Source organism: Macrosteles quadrilineatus, unplaced genomic scaffold (genome assembly GCF_028750875.1).
Source record: "Macrosteles quadrilineatus isolate MER2022 unplaced genomic scaffold, UCM_ALF_1.0 Scaffold_1__1_contigs__length_201487025, whole genome shotgun sequence".
NCBI lineage: Eukaryota > Metazoa > Arthropoda > Insecta > Hemiptera > Cicadellidae > Macrosteles > Macrosteles quadrilineatus.
In genome coordinates this window covers 154,566,912-154,590,648 of record NW_026542594.1, presented here as the reverse complement: position 1 = coordinate 154,590,648, position 23,737 = coordinate 154,566,912, and the positions used below count along the sequence as shown (strand labels likewise).

Here is a 23,737-nt window from a genome sequence, read left to right as displayed (position 1 = left end):
AAATGTACTTGGACCTTCACGATGGGCTCGAGGACAGTTCACGTATCCTGCATGATAATTTAAGTGAGAATAATGTTCCTAGTAATGTCAATTTGGCTATTTCCATAAAACGTTGACTGTAGTATAGCAGGTAGGTAGTTTATGTTTTCAAATAAACAAATAAAAACTACACTTTTTTGTATTTTTTTATTATTTATAAATCTTTAAAACAACAACTCCTCACTTCTTTGCGGCTACCTTAGCAGGGGCTGCCTTCTTTGCTGGTGGAGCAGCTTTAGCCTGGTCAGTTTTAGGCTTTTTTGCTTTCTTAGGCTTGGCGCTCTTAGCCTTCTTGATCTGTTCTTTGCGAAGAGCCAACATCTTGACCTTCCGTTGTGTCTTGGGGTCCAAAGGAATCTAAAAATAGGAAATTAATCATAAGCTAATTGTCCATTAAATATATCCAAACTATACTTTATCACACAAAATTTAGGCGGTTTTACGGGAAGAAATCTATCCCTTCACTTTGATCCTACCTTGAAAACAATAGCTCAACAGCTGAGGTTTGCCAAAAAGTCATACAGCTAGAACTTTATAAAGTGAAGACAAAAAATAGTGATGGGGGGGGGGGGCTTTCCTTCAAACCGCCTAAATTTTGTGAACACAGTATTCTAGATACGGATTTATTTATCTTGACTGCAGAATTTTCCTAATTTTTTAACAGTATATCAAAATTTTAAATACAGTAGGGACTCTACATCTCAAATCTGAATGGGATATGATAAAAATTAAGAGTTGTTATGAAGTTTTTTGAGTAAGCAAGGTTTGAGTTATGAAGGTGCTATTCCAAGTTCAAGATATGTACTGAGGTGTTGGATTCTGACAATGATGTTAAGTCACGTTCTTTAAAACTTGACTTTTACCTTCATAACCTTCACAAATTGAGCTATTTTATTTGGACTGAAGGGTGATTGTGGAAGCATAATCAAATAATTTATCATGCATACAAATGGTATACTGAATGGCCTTTTCTCTTGAAAAATCGGTCCTGATATAGGAATGTTTTTATCTCGACACTGTTTTAACCATGTTTAAACACAATCGTACTTGTCTTTTAAACTCACCGTTATTACATCTTTTGTTATTGATTAATCCATCAAAGTCAGCCTCATGTTTTCCCAGGTTATTCAAAATGGCCGATAAAGTTTTAGACAGAATACCAAATTCACTGGCAATTTTAGCTTTTTTCTTTAACCTGTCTTAACTGCTTTAATCACTCTTCTTTTTTTGCCGTGTGTGTCAATGTTACACTTACGCTTAACGGATGTTATGATGCACAAACCCGTTAACTGCCTTAATACTTTTTTGTCGTCTGTCAACGTTACACTTACGCTGATGCACATCATACGAAACTTAGGTAAACTTCCAGTTATTGAGGCTCAATAACGGGAAAATTCAAATATTCTAAAATTTATATATTACTGATCTAAAATCTCCGTAAAATTCGACTAATTGGAGTTAAATATTTAAAACCTTCGACTTATAGAGGTACTTTTAACATTGCAACTTATGGGGATTATAAAAAAATTCGAGATATCGAGGTTCGAGTTATTGATGTCCTACTATTGCAATCATTGTAATAAAAACAGATTGCAAGTTTGGGTAAAATTACCTAAAATTTATACACACAGCCATACAAATTTGTTTCTACAATTTAAATTATTTATTAACTAAATAAACTGAAAAACAACAAAATAATAAGGCAATACCCGTCAATAGAGAAATAAATATACTTATAATATATATAAAATACAGAGTAAAAACTGTCCTTTGACAAACTCAACTTTTGTTTTGAGCATTATATATTTTTAATAAACATTTAAAACTAAAAAACCCCACATATAGGCATGACTAAAATTTTTTTTTAAACTTACGCCTCGCTTCTCAGCCAGCTTGACCTCGCGGTCGAACAGCCTCTTCTGAGCAGTGAGCACAGCTTTCCTCTTCATGACAGCTGCGAAGGGGTTCAGCTTGAGCATGGCTCGGGTGTTTACAAGAGGGTTCAACTTGCGCACTCTCCTCTCCACAGTCTTCCTGTAGATAAAAGTATAAAACAAACATGAATAGCGAACATATTAAAATTGTGATTTGGATTCAAATCATTGTCTAAGTTTTTTTGTACCAAGTTATTGATAAATTTGCAAGGTTCTCAACCAAGATTCATCAGCAATCTTAGGCTAGGTTTAAAATTACCAAAAAGCTAGCTTTTGTATGGCCAGGATCTTATGCCAGTTTGTGTAGTATTCCTCCAATTCAACATGTCATTATTTGTACCTAGGTACAACAGACAGTACAATGAAGAGCATCAACATGTTATATCCAACTACCCATAGGCCTACATAGTGTTAATCATATCACAAACATAGCTACCCCAAACTGTTAAATGTTACGATATTCAACCTAAAAAGTGCTTTCATCAACTTTAATCCTTACTTACTTATTAGATATAGTGCCGTATAGATACTTTGCTTATTATTTAGGAAAGTTTTATTAAATAACCTACGGGCCTACGGCTAAACTAGCATTTGAGTAAATGAAATTCAAACTCCAGCTTTTACATTCCTGAATAAAATACAAATTACAAACTCTAACTTACTTGGGTGGCCTGACAACCTTCTTAATCTCATCAGCCTTCAACAGACGGGACAGATCAGTGTTGGCCATCTTAGGCATGGGCAGGTTGTAACCCTTCTTGAGTGAACTCTTCTTGCGCCAGGCACCATACAGAGCATCCAACTGTTGGAAGGCTGACTGTGTCCAGATGACAAAGCGACCAACATGACCACCAGGAGCTAGCTTCAGCAGATTGAGATGGGACACGTTGATCAAATCAACTCCGGGAATGTTGCGGAAAGCCTTTGTCAAGCCCTAGACAGAAGGCAATCATGAACTAAATAGCAATTCCTGGGATGACTTAACACAGTCGCAAATGGATCATCTTTAGTGTTGATGAGACTTAACAGACTCTGGTAGCCAAAAATGAGTCCAAAAAATGTGTTGGCTATTTCTACCCTCTGTCGCCTTTTCAAGAGGACAGAGAACGCCAGTATATAACCATTTGATGTTGCACAAGATTAGGAACTTAAACAGTGACAACACTGATAAGTGGACATAATGTGCATCTTATGATCTGGTAGCTTCTGCATTCTAACAATACAAAACAGTATCTTAAAACTAATGTTGGTAATATTATGAACTTGTATTTTATCATGTTAGTAGATAAAAAAAAAAACAAAAAAAAAAACAACTTAAACAGTGGCCTAACTGATAAGAGGACATAATGTGCATTTTATGATCTGATAGCTGTATTCTAACGGTACCTTTATACAATAAATTATCTAAAAAGAAATATTGGTAATGTTAGTAACTAGTATTTAATCATGCAAGTAGGATAACCCTTTTAGAGATATAGAGAATTTACGAATCAATGTTACAAATAAAATAACAATTTTCAAACTATGTGTAGAAATGTGTTGGCTATTTCTACCCTCTGTCATCCTTTCAAGAGGACAGAGAACGCCAGTAAATAACCATTTGATGTTGCACAAGATTAGGAACTTAAACAGTGACATCACTGATAAGTGGACATAATGTGCATCTTATGATCTGGTAGCTGCATTCTTACAATATAATACAGTACAGTAGAACCTTGATTAACCGAGGGCAGATCAAAAAGGCGGCGGACTAACCGTGGTAATAGATACCTCTAAAATTTGGTTACATTTAACCTCATTGTCCAAGAAAGTTTTTATAAAATATTTACTAGGGATGGGCCAATTCCAATTGTCTTCGATACCTATGGTATCAAAGAATCACCGATACTCGATACTTCGCTTCATTGTACTCAATACCGATTCTGAAAAGTGAGGTTAATTATGATGCTGAACTAGACTGACGTTGAAAGTTGTTCAGAGTGGCACATCATAGTTTATTTCTAAAAATGTGTTGGCTATTTCTACCCCCTGCCATCCTTTCAAGAAGACAGAGTACACCAATATATAACCATTTGATGTTGCACAATATTAGGAACTTAAACAGTGACACCACTGATAAGTGGACATAATGTGCAAAGATATATAGGCCTATAACTGGGTGACCCTCTGTCCACAATCTTTTCCAGGAGGAACAGATCAAGTTCCTTATCGATTTTTGTTATTCACATGATCCTCAAATTCACATAACATTCCGTTTCAAAAGTTACAATAGTAGGCTTAAGGTAGCCTACAACCGATTTCCTTAAAAAACGGTGAATTTTTGTTATAAAAATACTGTATTGTAAGCATGTTTTTATGATATTAAAAAAATGATAACATTATTTTCTGGCATGAGTTGATCACTAATTACATTTTGAGTGTATAAATAAATGCAATATAGGCCTACAGCGTTTCTTTTTAACTTTTCACAAAACTGGAACTATCTATCTTCTATATATATAATACGCTAAGCCGATTTTTGTGAACAGAACTCCTCCCTCATTTTTGGACCGATTTTGATGATTAAAGTGTCAAAATAATTGCCCTGATCAGTAGTTTTGCAAAGTGTTATTATCTTTTTGATATCTTTATTAGTTTGGTCAGGATCTTCCATCAAAGTTGGGTTTTCTCCCATAAGATTAACATGGGGGAATCTAAATTTTCATTGGAAACTTTGTCTCCACTAATTTGAGAGAACGGCTGGGCGTAGAAACTTGGTAGAGGTGTCCAAAGAAAGGTCTTGGTCTGTAGATGAGTTATCAAAAGAAAAACGAAGTAAATTCGCTTAGGGCTCTGCGCCAGAAGCCTTTAAAGATCCACCCACAGATTTGTTTACATTTTGGTCATGTGGATAATACTTTTTAATAAAACAGCTGTTAAATTTTAAAATTGTGTTTCAAACAACACACATTTGGGAGCATTGGGAGTCACTGAATTGTCCAAAAGAAGTATTTGCAATGTTATTTTATGATTTTAAAATTGATTTTCCTCTGTATCATTTGTGTTGCAATATAAAGTTCCATTACGGAATCAGTAGAAAATCCTTTTATCACAATAACTCCTACAATTGTTTCTTATTGAACTATCTTATATCTATTTTACGGGTTGGTGTCTGCCTTTTTCACACCTTTTCCCTATATTTTATCATATTATTCTAGACAGATCATCATAATACAATACAAAATAATACAAATGCAGAAGGGCACGGTGTCCATTTGAGCCGTGTCCATATTTTGTTAAATTAATAGTGGTTTACAGCACCTGGATAAAACATTTTTCAATATTTATGTAGAAATATGTGCATGATTTAGAAAGTCATTAATCTGGAAAACTGCAATATACTGCAGACTTTTCAGAGAGGTTACTTCGAAGTATTCATTAAGCTTAGTGAAGACATAATATAGATATTTATACAAATAAGAATTTGAACTCATAGAGAGCCTTTGAATGTTATTATACTAACGAAAATAGTTGTGCATGTTTACTAGCGCTACTCAGCAACAAAAACCATTTAATTTATCTCTAAAATACATATTCTTAAAGTGCAATGAGCAACAACCTAAAAACTCCATGTGACTTACCCATACAATATAGTTACAAAATGCTCAAACTCGCATTGTGACATTTATAAATCGGCTTATATTTCTCCAACAGAAAATTCATCTGCAGAAGAATTTTATTGTTATTGTGCTCTCACTATGTCATTCGCATTATTTGTTGCCAATGAAGCTGCACGACCATATAAATGAGGAGGCCCCTAACAGTTCAAGAATAAAAGCCAACTTCACTTCAAGTATATTCCACTACACCTAACATTCTGTAGAGAGATTATATGGACAACTTTATGTAACTGATAAGGCTGAGACAACTAACTGACATCCCCTATGTCAAGGAATTCCAGCTTTAACAGTAACACCACAACCAATTTCTCAAAACTGTGCTAGAGGGTTATTAATTGGCACAGAAGTACGATATGAACTGACGCGACGTGACGAAGGAAAAATCAAACTTACACTGTAACGGATATACCTCCCTTTGAAGTTAGAACGTGTCTTTCCAAAAGGCAGATTTTTTAAAATAAAACCATAGATTAATTTGCATTACACTGATGAAATAACGGAAGTGTTTGACTACAAAAGATCCACAAATACGATTTTAATACTATTTAAAGGTTCTTCCAAAGGAAGAGATACCAGATAGCATACTAACAACTTCGATGATGTACAGTATGGGAAATATTTTATTCATTGAATAATCAACCATATTTGGTAACTAACGCAATTAATATCATTATTGTTTTTACACTTATTAATCAATGATAAATGCTCAAAATATGTATAATTTCGCTCAATTTATCGCAGTTAGATGAAGTAGTGTAAGCATTGAAAGTAACCGTCGATTTCGACGGGTTTCACCTAGTTTTAGATATTTACTAAGCTCATATAACAAATAACTTAGCTCTAGAATCAATACAATCAGAACTGACTTTTAGTGATTGGTTCGTAGTTCTGGTTTCAAGATTGGTCGACATTTGGAATCAACCCATAGGCCTTTGGTACCAAATTTGGACGGTATACATAGTTTATGTAATAAACCATCTGCTTTCTCATTCATTACCCCTTCAATTTTGATTGATTAAAACAAAATTGATTGATAAGTCTTAGTGAAAAACCCAAGACTCAAGGAAGGTAGGCTTAAATTAGCATTCTATCAATGCACATAGCTAAGAAAGATCATTGTTGCTCTTGTGTGTTCATATAAATAATTTTAATCAATCAACCATATAAAGGTTAGACATGGAAATTATAATTTGTTGATCCTATGATGTTTTGCGACGCCTACCTAATGAAGGAAGTGTGGGTTAAGAGGATTAGATGTGTCCATGATTTTGTAAAGAAAAATAAGGTTACCTAAAACCACAACCATGTATGATTGAGTTGAACTTTACTTGGAAATATTCCTTACTTGATCTTTGCCATAGATGATTAGAGGTCCACGACGCTGAATCCTCCTCCTGTTCCTCATCTTACCCTTACCAGCACGGAACCTTCGTGACTTGTACACCTGTGGAATAATGCATACATATGAGAACTACATTTTTTTAATATTTATTATTTTTATCTAATATTATATTATATTATAGGCCTTACTTACAGAATGGTGTCAGGTTTTCAATAATTAAGTCAATTGTCAGGAATAAACAATATAAAATGGTGTCATCAGAAACAATAATTGGTGGTAGATGTGATTGTCATCACATAAATGCAGATAGCAAATACATCAGTCATCATAAACACCATAAAATATTGAAAATCAAAACAAATATTTGCTTACGATGAAGAACCATTGATAAAATGTTATTTTGAGTAAATGCCATTGTATGATGACATTTTTATTTAATTTCATCCAAATGCAATTAGCTCGATAACTTTTTCTTCATAAAAAATGTTAAAGAATATTTTCCTCAGAATTCTTGAACAATATATGTGGTTGTCAACTTAGTATTTTGTTGCACAGTAGCTCAAAATTTAACTAAGATAAAATGGTGTCATCAGAAACAATAATTGGTGGTAGATGTGGTTATCATCACATAAATGCAGATAGCAAATACATCAGTCATCATAAACACCATTTTGTGCATAACATTGAAAAAAAATGTGCTAAAAGTCATTTTGATCCAATGTCAAGATGGCATTTCGATTTGATTTCACTCAATTGCAATATGATTGGCTCAATAATATCTTGGTAAGAAATATCCAGTAGGGCTATGTCTATTATTCTAGTATTCTAAGAAGATTAAGTGGTTGTCAACTGAGTATTTTGTTGTAGCTAAATGTTTAAGTAAAATATAGGAGTGTCAATTTAATTAAAATACAATGGTGTCATCAGAAATGATGATTGGTGGTAGATGTGGTTATCATCAAAGAAATGCAGATAGCAAATACATCAGTCATCATAAACACCATTTTGTACATAACATTGAAACAAAAATGTTCTATCAGTGAAGAACGATTTATCAAGTGATTTTGAGTGAATAAAAAAAAAATTGTAAATGATTTTGACCCAATTAAAATTGACACGGTAAGTCTATTATTCTAGCATTTTGAAGCAAATTATGTCGTTGTCAACCTAGTATTTTCTTATAGCCCAGCGTTTAGATTTCTCATCCTTATCAAACAGCTAAAGAAAATTTTATTGTTAGTTCTGTACGGTTTATGTAGAGGTCGTGTTTTGTTTAAAATTTGTTTCCCGTCATTACAGACATTTAAAACCTCGTTTAACCAAATAATAGCCTACGATCTAATCATAAACAATAACTTGTCCCCTAGTTATATAACCAAACAGTAAAGCAAAAATCAAGAAATTAACCCTAAAATAATAGAAACAAAATTTCGACAACACTAGCGCGGCAGTGTCACCGTACATGAACTAGACACGAAAAACGTGCTTCAAAATTTACAATGGGATGAGAAGTCTACTTGTGTTGGTTAGTCTATGATTGAACTAAAATGAAATGGTGTCATCAGAAACAATAATTGGTGGTAGATGTGGTACACATCACAGAAATGCAGATAGCAAATACATCAGTCATCATGAACACCATACATATAATAATGAAACAGAAATGTGCTGTCAGTCCATCCATTGCTTGAACTGTGATTTGATTCAATACCTAATCGATATCTCCTGTCAACATCTTGAAGATTTGCACCTGTCTTAAATCAAAACACCTGCATTTAACAGCTAGGCTTACTTCTGATTGTAGTAAGGTACTGCAAAGAGTTTGTTGACTCTTATTACTTGCAAATCTTTCTGTTGCCTTCCCTTTCATACATTAATAATTGAGGACAAGTATCGCTTCATCTTTAATTTTGGTATAGAAAATGTTTATTTTGTTTTGTATGAGAGTGTTATTGGTTTTAATGAAAGAAAGGCCTCGACATGTTTGTGCTAACAAGTTTTTTGTTATTATTTGCAGTGTTATCTGACTTTATCGCTGCTGGTTTCTGGTTTCGGTCATACAATCTAAGGCTTATTGTATTTCAAGCCATTGTCTGGCCAAAGCATAAACACTTATTTTTTTACTTACTTTACTATTAATTGGTAAAACCACATCCCTAATAATATGCAAAATGGAACTAAAGATTGACTTAATGTTTACCTTCTGGATGTCATTCCAAGCCTTAATCCTGTGAAGGAAGATGAATGCTTGCTTGGTCTTGTTGTACTCCTGAATCTTGTCACTGACAACCAGAGGCATTTCAGGGACCTCTTGCACCATGTGGCCTATCAGAAAAGAAAAACTTAATTTAACTTTTTACAAAACTTGAGTAAATCAATACAGTAAAACCTCTTTAATCCGAACTAATTGGGACCGGGGGTAGTTCGGACTATTGAATAGTTCGGATTACAGAACATATTGGTGTCTTTACATAACAATTACTTTTTTAATAGTTTTAAATCCGTTTACTACTGTTACTTTTTTCATTGTTTATTAATAATTGTTAAAATCTGACTACTTTAAATTCTATGATTGGTTTGGTATATTATTGAATTCTTAAAGAAAAACAAGGGAAACAAAAGACTGATTGAATAACAAAGACTGATTGAATAAGAAAAAAGCACTGTGAAATAACAAAATTAGAATAATTGCTGCAGACAAGCCATATTGGCTTTTGTGGCTTGGAATTGTATGTGTTGTAAATTTGTATTTTTTGGAAATAAAATATTAAATATTAAATTAAAATAGCTAAAATGGATCGTAATTGTTACGGGAAAAGTTAAAAAATGCTTTATAAAGTAAAATACAGTATTTATTTAATACGGTAGTAAACATAGTGAATAAACAGGACTGTACATTAAATACATACAATATAAAACTACTGTACTGTGTATATGGAGTGCAGCAATGAGGTGTTCGGATTAGTGGACGTTCGGATTTAGGTGTTCGGGGGTTCAGATTAAAGAGGTTCTACTGTACCGGTACATCACAAGCAAAAGCATTAAAGAAGAAGACCATTGGATAGGCTTATATTTAAAGTTCAGTTTATTTACAAAAGAGAGCATAAACTTTTAATTGAAAAACCATTACCATAAAAATAATTTGCATGCTCTTACTCATGTTTCCTGCAACTGCTCTTTTAGTACAGACTGAGACTGAGGCAAAAACAAGAGAAAACTCTGACATAGACAAATATTCACTATATGGGAAATTCGCTAAAATGCACTTGCAGGTCAACTCATGGACAAAATTAGAAACATTTCAGCAAAAGCTTGTTAATACTGTGTACATTGACATTACCTTTAGACATGACCAAAGCAGGCACACCAGTGGCGGCGATGGCGGACACCATGGCGTAACGCTTTTGGTTGACATTGACCTTACGGTGCCAACGACGCCAGGTCTTGGTGGGAGCAAACATCCTACCACCACGACACATGTTTCCAAAGGCTCCCTGTCCAGAACGGTGGGTACCTCCTCCCCTTACACGAGGGATACGGGCAACAGCTCGTCCAGTTCCCCAGGACTCTGCACTAGTCTGATGACCTAAACAAATATATCTAAATTATTTACTAACTAGTAAAATTAGCCATCATTAATTAGTCTGCCATGTTAATTTGAAGAAGTTTTTTAAGACCAGTTGACTTTCAAATCACTTTATGTTAAAATTAAAAATAACAGTTCTACCAAAAACAGGCTTTGAAAACCAAGGAATCAACTGTTAAAGACTAAGTTTACAATACCAATACCCTACCTCTCTTGATTTTTAAATTAAATATATTTTTCCCTACAATTACCTGACAAAGCAGGCTTCCTTGCACTATAGCAACAACATTTAACATGTTTTGTATAAGCATTATATTTTTGTTCAACGCTTGGATTTAACCTATGTACAGTAACCTAAATTGTATTGTTTAGTGTTTGAAAGACTATTATTTAATGCTTTATAGTAACTATAGGAAAAATATAATGTGTAACGAAAATGCAAAGTGCCTTTGCGGCACATGTGAGAAATGTTTACGCACAAGCTGCAGGTGAGTGTGGAAAGTTTCTTTCATGCCACTTGCTAGTTACACAAATAACTATTCTGAACACTATAAAAGCCATAAATCTTAATCATCATTTATTGTCATCTGCCACTCAGTTTTTTAAAGACAAGATTCTTAGGCATGTAACAAATTATTCAAATATTTAAACATTAAAATGCAATTAAATAGGCCTTAATAGATGACAAATAGGCTAAATACAAAATTGAAGGAATAGGCTAATTGTGGTAATCCAGAACGGTAGGTAGGCTACAAAGAAGAAATGTTACAGAATAATAAGTTAGGCTAAATCCTAATGTTATTCTTTTTAACAGCTTTTTATGAAACAAAACCAGATGATCATGTAACTTGAAGATTACAATCCAAATAAAATTCTTACCAGCATCCTTGTTGACAGCATAAGGTTGCCTGCTGTTCTTGGAAATATTCATGTGAACAAAGTTCACAACGTCAGGGCGGATGGGTGCCTTGAAAACAGCTGGGAGAGCTATAGTTGTACCAGTTGACTCATTCTTGTCACTGTACACGCTCACTAGGGGGCGTGTTGCCGTCAAGGACTGGAAAATATACGACTTCTTAATATCTAATTGCAATATTTGAAAAATTGTTTATGAATATGAACACAAATATTTAAAAAATACGAAAGCAAAAAATTATTTTGTTCGTTGGTATTGAAATGAACCTTAGTTACATGAAAATATGGGCCTGCGCTTATTAGGCTTAACTTAAGATACATTGAAAAGTATTTATTGATAACTTTAATTTATACACTGGCCTAAGTTTTAAGACCCGGAATTTTTTATGAATGTAAAATCGTATCAGCAAATTTTGTATGGAAGTAGGAAGTTTAGAATAACTGCTAAAGCCAAATGGCTGAGTGTTCATTCATTAACAGCAATCAATTAGTTCTCTAAAGTGGTTTTGTACTAAAGAAAATCATGGGAGATGGGTTTTTTTCATTATAAGTTAGTAGATAATCAAGAATATTACAGAGCACAGGTGACCATTTACAGCCAGGAAAAGCGTTTTTTTTTATGATAAGTTACTGTACTGCATTTTTAACTTATCAGAAAAGTTTGGTGGTCCGGGTGTCCCGCCCCAATTAGTTTTGATAAGAGATAAGTCTAAACTCAAACTGATAGACTGGTAACGTTGAATCAATTTTTTTTTTGTAAATTTAGTATTGACAAGCCATTGTTTACACAGGAGCTTTGATCTAAAAAGCTTTGTAAAACAAGCTTGAAAAAAAAATTGATTTGTTGATGCAGTTTTTAAAATACAGTAGGCCTAGGCCTAATACAACAACGATACATAAACTAAGTTTTGATTAGGTTAATCACATCATTAATAACCCTAGCAGTGGCCAATGTTAGAAGTGGGGAATGGCCAACCCATTTTGGCGATTTTGCAGACCTTTATTTGAAACTTCGTAAAAACTCAACCATACAAGTAAACCTAGCCAACCTTGTATTATTTTTGGCCGAAAAGAACAGGAGGATCTAGAAATAGTGATAAATAATGATTTAGCTAGTGAATTTTTTCAGTTAAGTGAAAAAATCCATTGTATTTAGAATTTTTTTTTTATATTTCAAAAGCAGCCTTGGTAAAAGTTTTTCTTACAGAATTTTTATGGGAAATTCATTATTAGGCCTTCATTTTGTAGAAAATCTAATTCCCTAGGACTACATCTAGAAATATATATATAACATGATAGGAAAATATTTTTTTTTAGGTTTTTGGGGCGAAATATAGCCTACAACAAAATATTCAAACGGAGAACCGACAAAATTGAAAACCCTACCTAGTGTTAGTTTGAGTTTATATGTTTAGCCTACACTAATAATGATATATAATAAGCCCCTACATGTTTGTAAAGCTAGTGAAGTAAGGAATCCAAAAAATTGATAGCCAAAAGTTTATGGTAAAAATATTTTTTTTTTATAGGCCTAAATAAAATAATGTTGTTATATATTGCTAGCGATTTTGTAAAAAAAAATTCATAGTAGGCCTACCTAAGTATTTAGTATGAAACTTTAGTACCAAATGTTTTTATATCAAACCAACATAACTTAATCATCTTGTAGTGTATTCAATTACCTACATAAAAATGTATAACACGTTGGGTAAAAATTTTTGTTTTTACATGTTAGGGGCATAATCTATACTATAGGCCTAATATAATCAACGGACAATCGCAAAATAAAACTGAAAGAAAAATACAACCTTATACAAACACACAATTTCACACGATTCAGTAAGTTACCTACTGTTATAATACACACACACACACATTTATCAAACAATACGAAATAATAATGAATTTAGTAATAAATCGCGGATAGAACGAGAGCGAAAACTCGCTGGCAACAACATGCAATGGCAAACACAAGGCACTTTGTGAATGAGACCTTGACAGTAGGCCTAGTGACACACTTTTGTTGTCTTCCTGAGAGAAAACAAAAATAACCCTGAGCACAGGGCTGCCACTAATACAAGCTACATTTCTTCCTCTTCAAAATGACATATTATATGACTAGTAATAATAACTTATAGGCCCACTGTATGTAATTTGTATTTTCCGTAAGATCGTTTAGCGGCTGTTGGCCATTTGTTATGCATTTCGAATCGTACCGGTTGTCCAATCATTTCGTTCTAAATATCACTACCACGATGAAGATAAAATTAATGGCTATCCAGTGGTACCACCAAAACATCCCAAGACGAAAATTACCCGAGCAGGGTAATGCCAAACAAGTCGTGTTTTGCCAGTTCCCAAGTGTCGGCTGCAAAAGTCGTGCCGCGCCAAAAATTCAATTCACTAATCGTCATGACATTGTTTATACCTGCTAACTTACAGGGTTTGTTTATGTAATAAAATGAAAGTTCAGAATGTGATCTTTCGAATGGTGTAGCCTAGGGTACATATTGTTCTCATCTGAGTTGATTATAACTGTTTTTTTACCGTTAAAATAATTTTGGCCCATACCATCGCCTTACGATCGTGGCCATTCTAAGCATCAACGGCAAACGATCGTCCCGCGATCATTGGCCACTGCTAGGGTACCGTAGGCTAAATTATCAATATATGTAAATTTATTATTTTTCTACATAATAGGCCTGCTACAACTTTTTCTGTTGTCCACTAGTGGAGTGACAAGACTTCCCTAAGTTCTGGTTTCCAGCAGAGAGTCGGGGTAAAACTGAGTTTTTACTACTTATGTTATTTTGACTTTTTTTTACTTTATTTACCTAAATTAGACTATTTTGAGCACTTTTTACATTTAACACTTTTGGGGGAAACGCCGTTTTCACCCTCAAAATCGCGTTTAAAGTTTGCCAAAAATTATCACAATAAGGCCATATATGGCCATTATGGTGGTAGGTAAATTAAAATTACGTTCATAGATTGTGTTCCAAAAGAACAAAATAAATATTAGCAGCCTTGAGTGGTCTATTTTTTAATCTGGACTGTTTTTAACCTTCCCAAAACATTTCCACGATCCTTATAAATGGTAAAATACCTTAAAAACATTTTTTTAAGAAGCTGGAATCACTGAAAATTGAGAAAATATACGGAACTACTTTCTCTAACGCTATGGCAAGGAACAAGGAGCGGAGGGATATGCCGGTGAATACTTACTCTCGGGCTCTAAAATTGTTACCAGCTGATTAGAAATAACGATTTAATAAGCGATATATCGAACAACATCCAAATCGATATTTAATCCGATAATACCTCGCAGGTATTATAACCTCGATCTATTCTAACTCTACTACATCCACTCCACGGTAAGGGTACAGTAATGTAAGTACAAATGAAATGTCAACGAAAAAACAACAGTTAACTTATAAAGCTAATGAAACACATAATTGACCAATGATCTTATTTGAGCAGGTCGTTATTTATGAGGATTCCTGGCTTAAATTAAGTGTTTTAAAGTAAGGTTAGATTTGGAAAGTAAAGTGTGGGTTATAGGTAATCGGGTTGTTTATTTCGTGTTACACCACATTGTTATTTATATCTGGAGTAGGCCTAGTTGGTTAGACAAAAAGGAAACGATTTGAAAATGCTTTAAAGAACTTAATGTAGTCACGAATCGTCAGAAAACCCGACCTGTCTTCAACACATGCCTTTTTATCTTGTAAGACTATAATTAATGAAACCATACAGCATGTTTGGTTAGGTTAGGTTAGGCCTAGTTAAGAACAGTTCCGTCAAATTAATTATAGCTTAACCTAACCTAACCTAACCAAATGAAACTATCGAATTGAAAATATTGATTAATAATCAATATTTTTAAATATATCTATTATAAAATTAAACTATCATAACCTAACCTAACCAACCATACTTGCTGATGGTGAAAAAATCGCATAAAGGTTTACTAATCGAATCGATAGTTTCAATCGATATTAGCAAAGCCCAGTTAAGAAACTGTACCCGCCTGGCTCACCAAAGAAGATGTTCTCTATAATAGAAATTTCGTCACATTATGGAGATATAGAGATGGACTGGTGGACTAATTACATGTAGTTCTTATTTAGGCATGTCAGGGTGGTAGGTCGTGCTGTATGTGAATTGGTGACTGCATTAAGTGTTTTGAAGTTAGGTTAGATTAGGAAGGTAAAGTTTAGGTTATAATGTATCGAGTTGTTAGTTTAATGTTTCCTGCAGACTGTTTTTGTAAAATTAAAATCCTGAGAAAAACACTTCAAATTACTATTTCAAAAATGCTCACAACTAAAAGGTAAACAACTTTCTCCAACAATACTCCCATAATATCACACTAATACCGCAACACATGGTGGAAGGAAGCAACAATACTACGCTAATATCGATCAAACTATTGATTAGATTAGTAAACATTAATTCGATTTGTTCATAATCAGCGAGTGTGGTTAGTCATGTTAAGTTATGACAGTTTTATTTTATAATTAAAAAAGTTAATAATAGATAATATTAATCAATATTTCCAATCGATATCTTTAATCATTGGCTTAGCTCAATTAAGAAACTGTACCATACTCCCCTCCTCTAAGCTCTTGGACTCGTCCTTCTGCTGACCAGACCAGAAATGAAATGTCAAAAAATGGCTTGTTAACCCTTTTAACCCCAGCGTCCGATATAGCGGACGTAAGGTGTTTTGCGAAAATCCCCGACGTCCGATATATCGGACGTCTGTTATTTCATCATTTACTGACCACCTAGCAATCCAAACGCCTTCGAATTCGGGGTAACGCCTTTCGACGAATTGGACTACACATAGAAGTGTAGTTTGTCGTGGTTTCACAAGATTTTCGTAGGCCTACTCTGTGTACTGTCGCTATTGGCTGTCGTCAGCTGTCGTATTGCCGGCCGGCGCTAGGTTCTGTTTATCTGTTTGTTTACGTTGTCGTCTGTATCGCGTAACCTCAGTGAATGTTTCCAACTTTATTTCGTGTTTCATTTCGCGAAATTTAGTGTTAATCTTTTGAAAATGAACAAAAGAAAAAGAGAGAAATCTCCTGTTAGTGAAAATTCGCTGCTCAGGAATCTTCGTGGGGTGGAAAACGTCGAAGTAAACGATGATGAGTTGAGTGATTCTTTTGTTGACAATATTGAAAGTTCCGATTCTGATAATGAATCAAGTTCTTCCGAAAATGAAACTCACAGTGATAGTGAGGATATTTTTGGGGATGATACGGATGAAGATCCAGACTTTACTGTGGACGATCCATCCACAGTTATGTCTGAAGAATCTTCAGAAGACGAAGTCCAATCAACATCAAAGGGCAAGACTCTAGGCAGGCCTAGGTTTATGAAACTGACCTCAGTTGTTGAACACAACAAAAATATAGTTATAGATGAGGTTTTACAGTCTCAAAATGTAAATGATACAAATGTTGACGAGGAACAGGCCTCAAATGAAAATACAGTTCTTGGTCATGAAGGCCTAGGTCAAGGTTTATCAGGGCCAAATGAAAATCTTTCGGAATCCATAGGCCCATCAGCTGACAATAATTTAGTCAATAATTCAAACAATATCGAACCTCCCCAGATTGAAAGTCAGAGGCCTATACCTAGTGTAACAAATGATGTAGGCCTAGGCCTAGAAAATGTTGATCGCATTATAAATGATGTCATACAAGGCCTATTTGATCACAACATACCAGAACAACTCATAGAAAATGGAATTCCCCCAAATGAGAATCCTCTAGAGCCTGAGCCCACTGAAAATGTGATAAAATGGACTCAGGTTGATGACGATAACGATCCTGGTTACGACCACAACTTTACGTACAATGAGATCCCTGGTCCAAAACATGTACCAAATTCAGACGCCAAGCCTATTGAATATTTCAATTTATTTTTCACTGTTGGACTGCTGAGCACATTTGTGCTGCGGACAAATCAGTACGCAAATCAGTACATAAATTCACTAGCCAACATGTCGCCTCAGAAGCCAGTAAATCTGACCGAAATGAAAGGGTTCATATAGCAGTTATTTTGAACATGGGCATTATCAGAAAACCAACAATAAGGAGTTATGGTCCACATGTACGTCTCAAGCAACCCCTTGGTTCTGTGAAATGTTTAGCCGGAACCGCTTTGAAAGCCTTTTGCAGTTCTTCCATGTTGCCGATAATAGAACTCTTCCGAAGCCTAACGAACCAAATTACAATCCCTGTGGTAAATTTTTACCAGTAATGGAGCATGCAAATCGTGTATTTCGAACCTACTACACACCGCATCGTGAACTTTCTGTAGATGAAAGCCTTGTAGGCACAAAAAGTCATTCAAAAATCCTACAGTACTTACCCAACAAACACCACCATAAATGGGGGATAAAATTGTGGATGTTATGTGATTCTGTGACAAAGTACTGCTTAGCCTTTGATTGTTATAAAGGTTCTAAAAGTAATGATGGAAAAAAAGAACATGGTCTGGCTTACAAAGTTGTGAAAAATTTACTTTTGATTTGTCAGTATTTGAATAAAGGTTACCACATATTCCTGGATAATTTTTTTGTGAGTCTACCGTTAGCTGAATATCTGTACAGTAAATGTACCTTCTTGACTGGCACAGTGCGAAGAAACAGAAAAGGGATTCCAGAAGAAATCAAAGAAAACCTAGATGTAGGGGAAAAGAAGTATGTGCGAAATGGGCCTAATTTATTTTTATCCTACCGTGAAAAGAAGAGCCAGAAAAAACCAGTGATTTTGTTGTCAACTAAGGGAACTGCAAAATCTGTCGAAAAAGTGAAGAGAAGAGGCAATGAAAATGTTATAAAAACAAAACCAGAACTTATCAACACCTATAATATGTACATGGGAGGCGTTGACTCATCAGATCAGATGCTGTATTGCTACCTGGATGAGAGAAGAACGGTAAAATATTGGAAAAAGGTAGTTTTCAATATATTTGCCAGGATGGTACTAAATGCCTACATTATATACAAAGAAAATTGTACTGGAAAACAGCTTACAAGACTGCAGTTCACTATTGAAATTGTTGAGGAGTTGGCTCGTGAATGGTTGAACAGCAAAGCTCGACCGCCCAATATGGCTGGCGCTGGTGGCGATGATGGTATGCAGAACCATTTTGGAATGGAATATTTACCAGATAGAAAAGAAAGGAATTGTAGTGTTTGCAGCAAAGTAAGCACAGCAGCTGGTGGCACTAGGAAAAAAAGCAGGACAGTCTGCATAAGATGTAAAAAAGGCGTGCATGCCGTCTGTTTCAATCAACACAAATGATAACTTTTTTATTTTTTTTATTGTTGTATATAGTAAATATTGAACTTTTATAAGTGTATAAAATAGTGTAAGTGCATAAATAGTGTGTGTAGTGACAGTGAAAACAATTTTTGGGAGTAAAGATGTCTTGTTTGCAATATGTCATTGATAGAGAACATTTTGTGATATTTGTTGGAAAGCCGCGGAAGTGCAGCATTTTCTTTGAACGAATTGTTCTTCATTATTTTCCAAGGTATGTTGATAATATTTATTTTCTATGTAGAGAAATAAATTTACTATCAGATGACAACAATATTGTGGTGATGGGAAGACTTTTATTTTGTGTTATCTTGGTCTACTTTCAAAAAATAAAAACAAAAATAAATAAAAATTAGTAAACTGACTAATTTTTTTTATTTTTTAAAATTATGTTTTGTTTGTTGTTACATATATTAAGTAGAGGAATTTTTGGGAATCAAATTTAAAAAAAAATTATTCAATTACAGTAATAAATAAAAAAGTTATAGCATTTTAAGTAAAATTCAGCGTTCCGCATATATTTTCCCTTGGGCATCTTGGCTACTCTATTAAAAAAGTAGCTGGGGTTAAAAGGGTTAACCTCGTCCCGCTATCAATTTTAGCAAACTTTAAACGCGATTTTGAGGGTGAAAACGGCGTTTCCCCCAAAAGTGTTAAATGTAAAAAGTGCTCAAAATAGTCTAATTTAGGTAAATAAAGTAAAAAAAAGTCAAAATAACATAAGTAGTAAAAACTCAGTTTTACCGAGAGTCGGTTGAGATCGAAACAGGTTTACAACAAACAGTGGAAGACTAGGCCTACCTAACCTTAGTTGCTACACGCTTCGCACAAGCAACTTGTGGAAAACTGGAGAACTGCTCCCTGGGTGAGACACCGGACGGTAGCCAATTCTTTGTAAAGAGTTTTGCATTTAGTTGTTAACTTTTACCTACACCTAGGCCTAACTTCATTGTAAGCTTTTGTACCTATGTAAGCTTGGGTGTAAATGCGGCTTAAGGCCTAAGTTAGCCAAATAAATAAACAAATTATGCCTAAATTGAAACAAAATCATTAATAGTGAGGCTAAATCTAGTCCAGTATAAGTTGGTAAAGAATTTCAGAAAGAGATTAGACTAAAGAGGCTAGGCCTAGTTCTGGATTTTAATCTGGCGAGTGTCCGTGTGTTTCAATTATAAAGGGTCACAAATAGGCCTAACAGGACGATCTTAGAGGATATGGAGTAATTTAAGAATTACTAGTAAGGCAGAATGTAAGCCTTTAACCCAAAAACTCGTTCAAGAAACGCAAACTAATCCACGTGTTACATGGAATGCAGTTAAGCCGATTACCAGATAACAAAATAAACAGGCTTAAATATAAATAACGTTCTATTACGCAAATCTTATACTGAAGAGGACTGAAAAAATATCGCAAATTACTTACCATCTTCAAATTATTGAAGTCCGATAAATTTTCAATGGAATTACTCACTCCTTAAAAACTAACCCTCACCGACAGATAGGTAGGTGGAATTAAGAAAGGAAGTAGAAATAAGAGAATGAGATGTAGAAGAAGAAAGGGCAGCATCGAAGGTAAAATATAAAGTTTACATTTGATATCCGGTGTATGTATAAAAGTTACAATACTGTATTTTTTTAAACGTTTTTATTAGCTCGCTTTCTTGTCCGGTACAAACTTTGCAATCAATTTTATACTAACTTCCCGATGAGCTAGAGACTTGAAACATAGCTCACAAATGGAAGACAATGCAATATTATATCATTTAATTTTCATATTTCCCTTGGGCTACGCCCCATGGGCTTGTTTTTATTAACTCGCAAATTTTTTTTATTATCTTGCAAATTTTGATGCTTCCCGATGAGCTAGAGACTTGAAACTTGAAACATAGCTCGCTAATAGATGACAATGCAATATTATATAATTTAATTTTCATATTTCCCTTGGGCTACGCCCCATGGGATTGTTTTTTTGTTTAGCTCGCTTTCCTACAAATTTTGATATCAATTTTAAACGAAGTTCCCGATGAGCTTGAAATTTGAAACATAGCTCACAAATGGATGACAATGCAATATTATATCATTTAATTTTCATACTTCCCTTGGGCTACGCCCCATGGGCTTCCAAATTTTCCATGTTTACATTTTGAAAGAATTTAAATATATCAATTAATTTAAGTCAGCTGTAAATACTTAAATTTGACAATTCGAAGACGAGAGGTTAAGAGGTAGAGGTTAGTCTATGTTTATAGTTAGTATAGGTAGGCCACATTCAATCTAATACATAATTATATGAAAAGAAACTCAAATAATCGTTAGATTTCCCACATGCCTCTGTCTTAATCTGATATAGATGCTTCAGATTTAACATCCGCACACATTAAAAACTAAAAAGTATAAATAAAAAACTTTTTAAAAACAAAACGTTTTTAAACGCACTAAAAAGTAGAAAATAATTTTTAAATATGGTGGAGAGTAGAAATACTTGTAAGATTTAAAACGAAAAACGTGGGGTGCATGCAATTGATAATAATACATTAGTTCAATAGGTTAAGGTAATTGTAAATTATCTATTGCATGCACCCCACGTTTTAGCGAATTTCCCTATAGGGAAGTAGCTATTACCGTAGGTCTCATGGTAAGACTTAGGCCCGGGACCGATTTACTTTTTCATTTTAATGTCCCCAGAGGCCAAAAACACCATTCGTTCAAATTTTTATATATGTATATATATATATATTGCGAGTCCCATGCCTCACTTTAAGTTTAAGTTTCCTAAATGTTACACTCGCTTAGCTTAGTGAAGAGGTGTTAGGTTAATGAGACATAAGACTGCTTAAGGGTGTTACTCAACGTGTAATGAACAAAAATTTAAATTTAGAAAAACAACAAAAGTAACAAAAAGTTACAACAGAAAAAGAAAACTAAGTAAAGGCAAAAATCAACAATAATAAGATAAATTAATTTACAACGTTAAATTTACAAGAAAAGAAAATCAATTGAAAATATAAAAGAATTAGTTACTGACAAATTATATGACTTTTATGTTTGACAAAGTGTTAGTTAGATATTTTATTCTTTCTACATACTGTCTATTGTCCCAGAAGCACACACACCGATACACGCACTCCCAAACTCCCGATCTTCTTTCTCCGGTGGCCCGTGGTGATCTCCTCGATGTTTTCCTTCAGATCCTCCAGCTCCAAGAGTCTTGACCCCTCCATCTTCATCATTAGCCCTTCTCATTGGCTGATTACCGATAGGGTGTGTGGCTTATAGGTTAACGGTGTTTCTTGGAAGTCAGCCCTACCGGTCATCGCCTAGCTCACATCAGCTGGGAAAGGAATTTGTAAATCGATGCTCATGCTACTGTTCAACTCTGTTCACACCAACTGGTCGACTAAGTGTAATGTGAACAGAGTGTCTGCATAGATGAGCACCGTGGGTACGGGGTTAATCCCCTTTCTTACACCCCCCTGGTTAAAACGTCAACCTACCACCGGTTGACAATAAAAAAGAAAAAGGACAACTTAAGGAGATACACGGAAACATCAATCGCGAAGGTGGGAATCGAACGGATATCTTGATGTGCGTTCCGACTCTTCTTCCCCCCTTCCTGCGACACGACGCGATCTTGAGGATCGGCGCATTTGCTTGTTTCGCGACCCTTCCAGCGACGCGGTAGAATGAGCTGGTGGTGTATAGCTCATAGTCGCTCACGTCTTCTTTCGCCCCATCGAGTCTCCTTAAGTTAATTGATTGTTTCATTAATTTTGAACTATTTAAATATTAGCTGTTTGTTAAGATATTTTTTTATTATTAATTATTTTTTTATGTTGAGATTATAAATGATTTATTCTGGGTAACACTTTATTATATTAATAGTCTTTTTGAGGGGTTTGAGGTTTTGTGAATAGATTTATTTTAATATTGAGTATGTGGATGAAATATGCTGAAATAATGAGCAAGATTGTTAATATTATTATCCAGACTAATGAAATGTTTGATGAGATTTAGGGATCGATTGGGTTATTTTAGTGGCGCAACAGAATGATATGGATTTATGAGACTTCATTAAATTATTCCGGTCACGACATGCGTTGGAATTTCCGCGCCAGCTGATAGAGTAGGTTGCCATATGAGAAGGATAGCGGCGAGCACAGCTGGGACGGTGAAATGGGCAGCATCACGGCGTCGGGGTTGAATGGACGGCGAGTGCTGACTATGCGATGGCGATGAAGTCATGTCGTGTTGCGGTGACCTTGTACTTGGTGTTGGCTTCAGGGACTCTTTAACTGCTGAAACTTACTTAACAGTGGAATTATTACATGTTGTAACAGTTTTATTCACAAATGTTGGTACTTGGTAACATACAATTTTAATTGATTCATATGCTTTCCCTACTAACACTATTTATCTACTTATTGTAATAAATATTTAGTTGTTTGAAATTTATGTTACATGGAACTTAAAATATGACACTTGGATGATTTTTGATGTTGTTAGACACATAGATACTATGTTCAAAATGGTATTTGGTACACAATTACTTTACGACGACACTTTGTTATAAGAGTTTTGAACATAAATGTTTTATTTTAATTATTTATGAATTCTTGCGTGAAAGTCCTTTCTTTCCTTAATAATCTAGAGAGTTGTAAAGAAAATTTTTTGAGTGAATAATTAAGGGTGATCAATCCTTAATTACTTCTCGTTGAGTGGAGTTTGTCCTTGTGCTGTACAAACCAACTTGTATGTCACTGAATGTCACTAATTATCATTCTTCTTACGCGCACTAGTTAACTCACTAAGTGTCCACGTATGTAAGTAAGTTGCTTGTTATAAGAACTAAGAATACAGTCACAATGTTAAACTTGATTACGATTGTCTGTGTGTGTCTGCGTGGCCACGCGATATCTTTGTATT

General features: G+C 34.4%; 1 protein-coding gene across 1 annotated transcript; it reads right to left on the bottom strand.

Moving 5' to 3' along the window:
• Positions 1-167: 167 nt before the first annotated feature.
• Positions 168-20,357, bottom strand: LOC128987897 (60S ribosomal protein L4). Its single transcript, XM_054408984.1, has 8 exons — positions 20,238-20,357; positions 11,440-11,617; positions 10,315-10,560; positions 9,175-9,299; positions 6,978-7,076; positions 2,636-2,907; positions 1,914-2,073; positions 168-396 (listed from the first exon to the last, which is right to left on the bottom strand). The coding sequence occupies exons 1-8, from the start codon at positions 20,238-20,240 to the stop codon at positions 220-222; spliced, it is 1,260 nt and encodes a 419-aa protein (XP_054264959.1). The 5' UTR covers positions 20,241-20,357; the 3' UTR covers positions 168-219.
• Between the last annotated feature and the right edge of the window lie 3,380 nt (positions 20,358-23,737).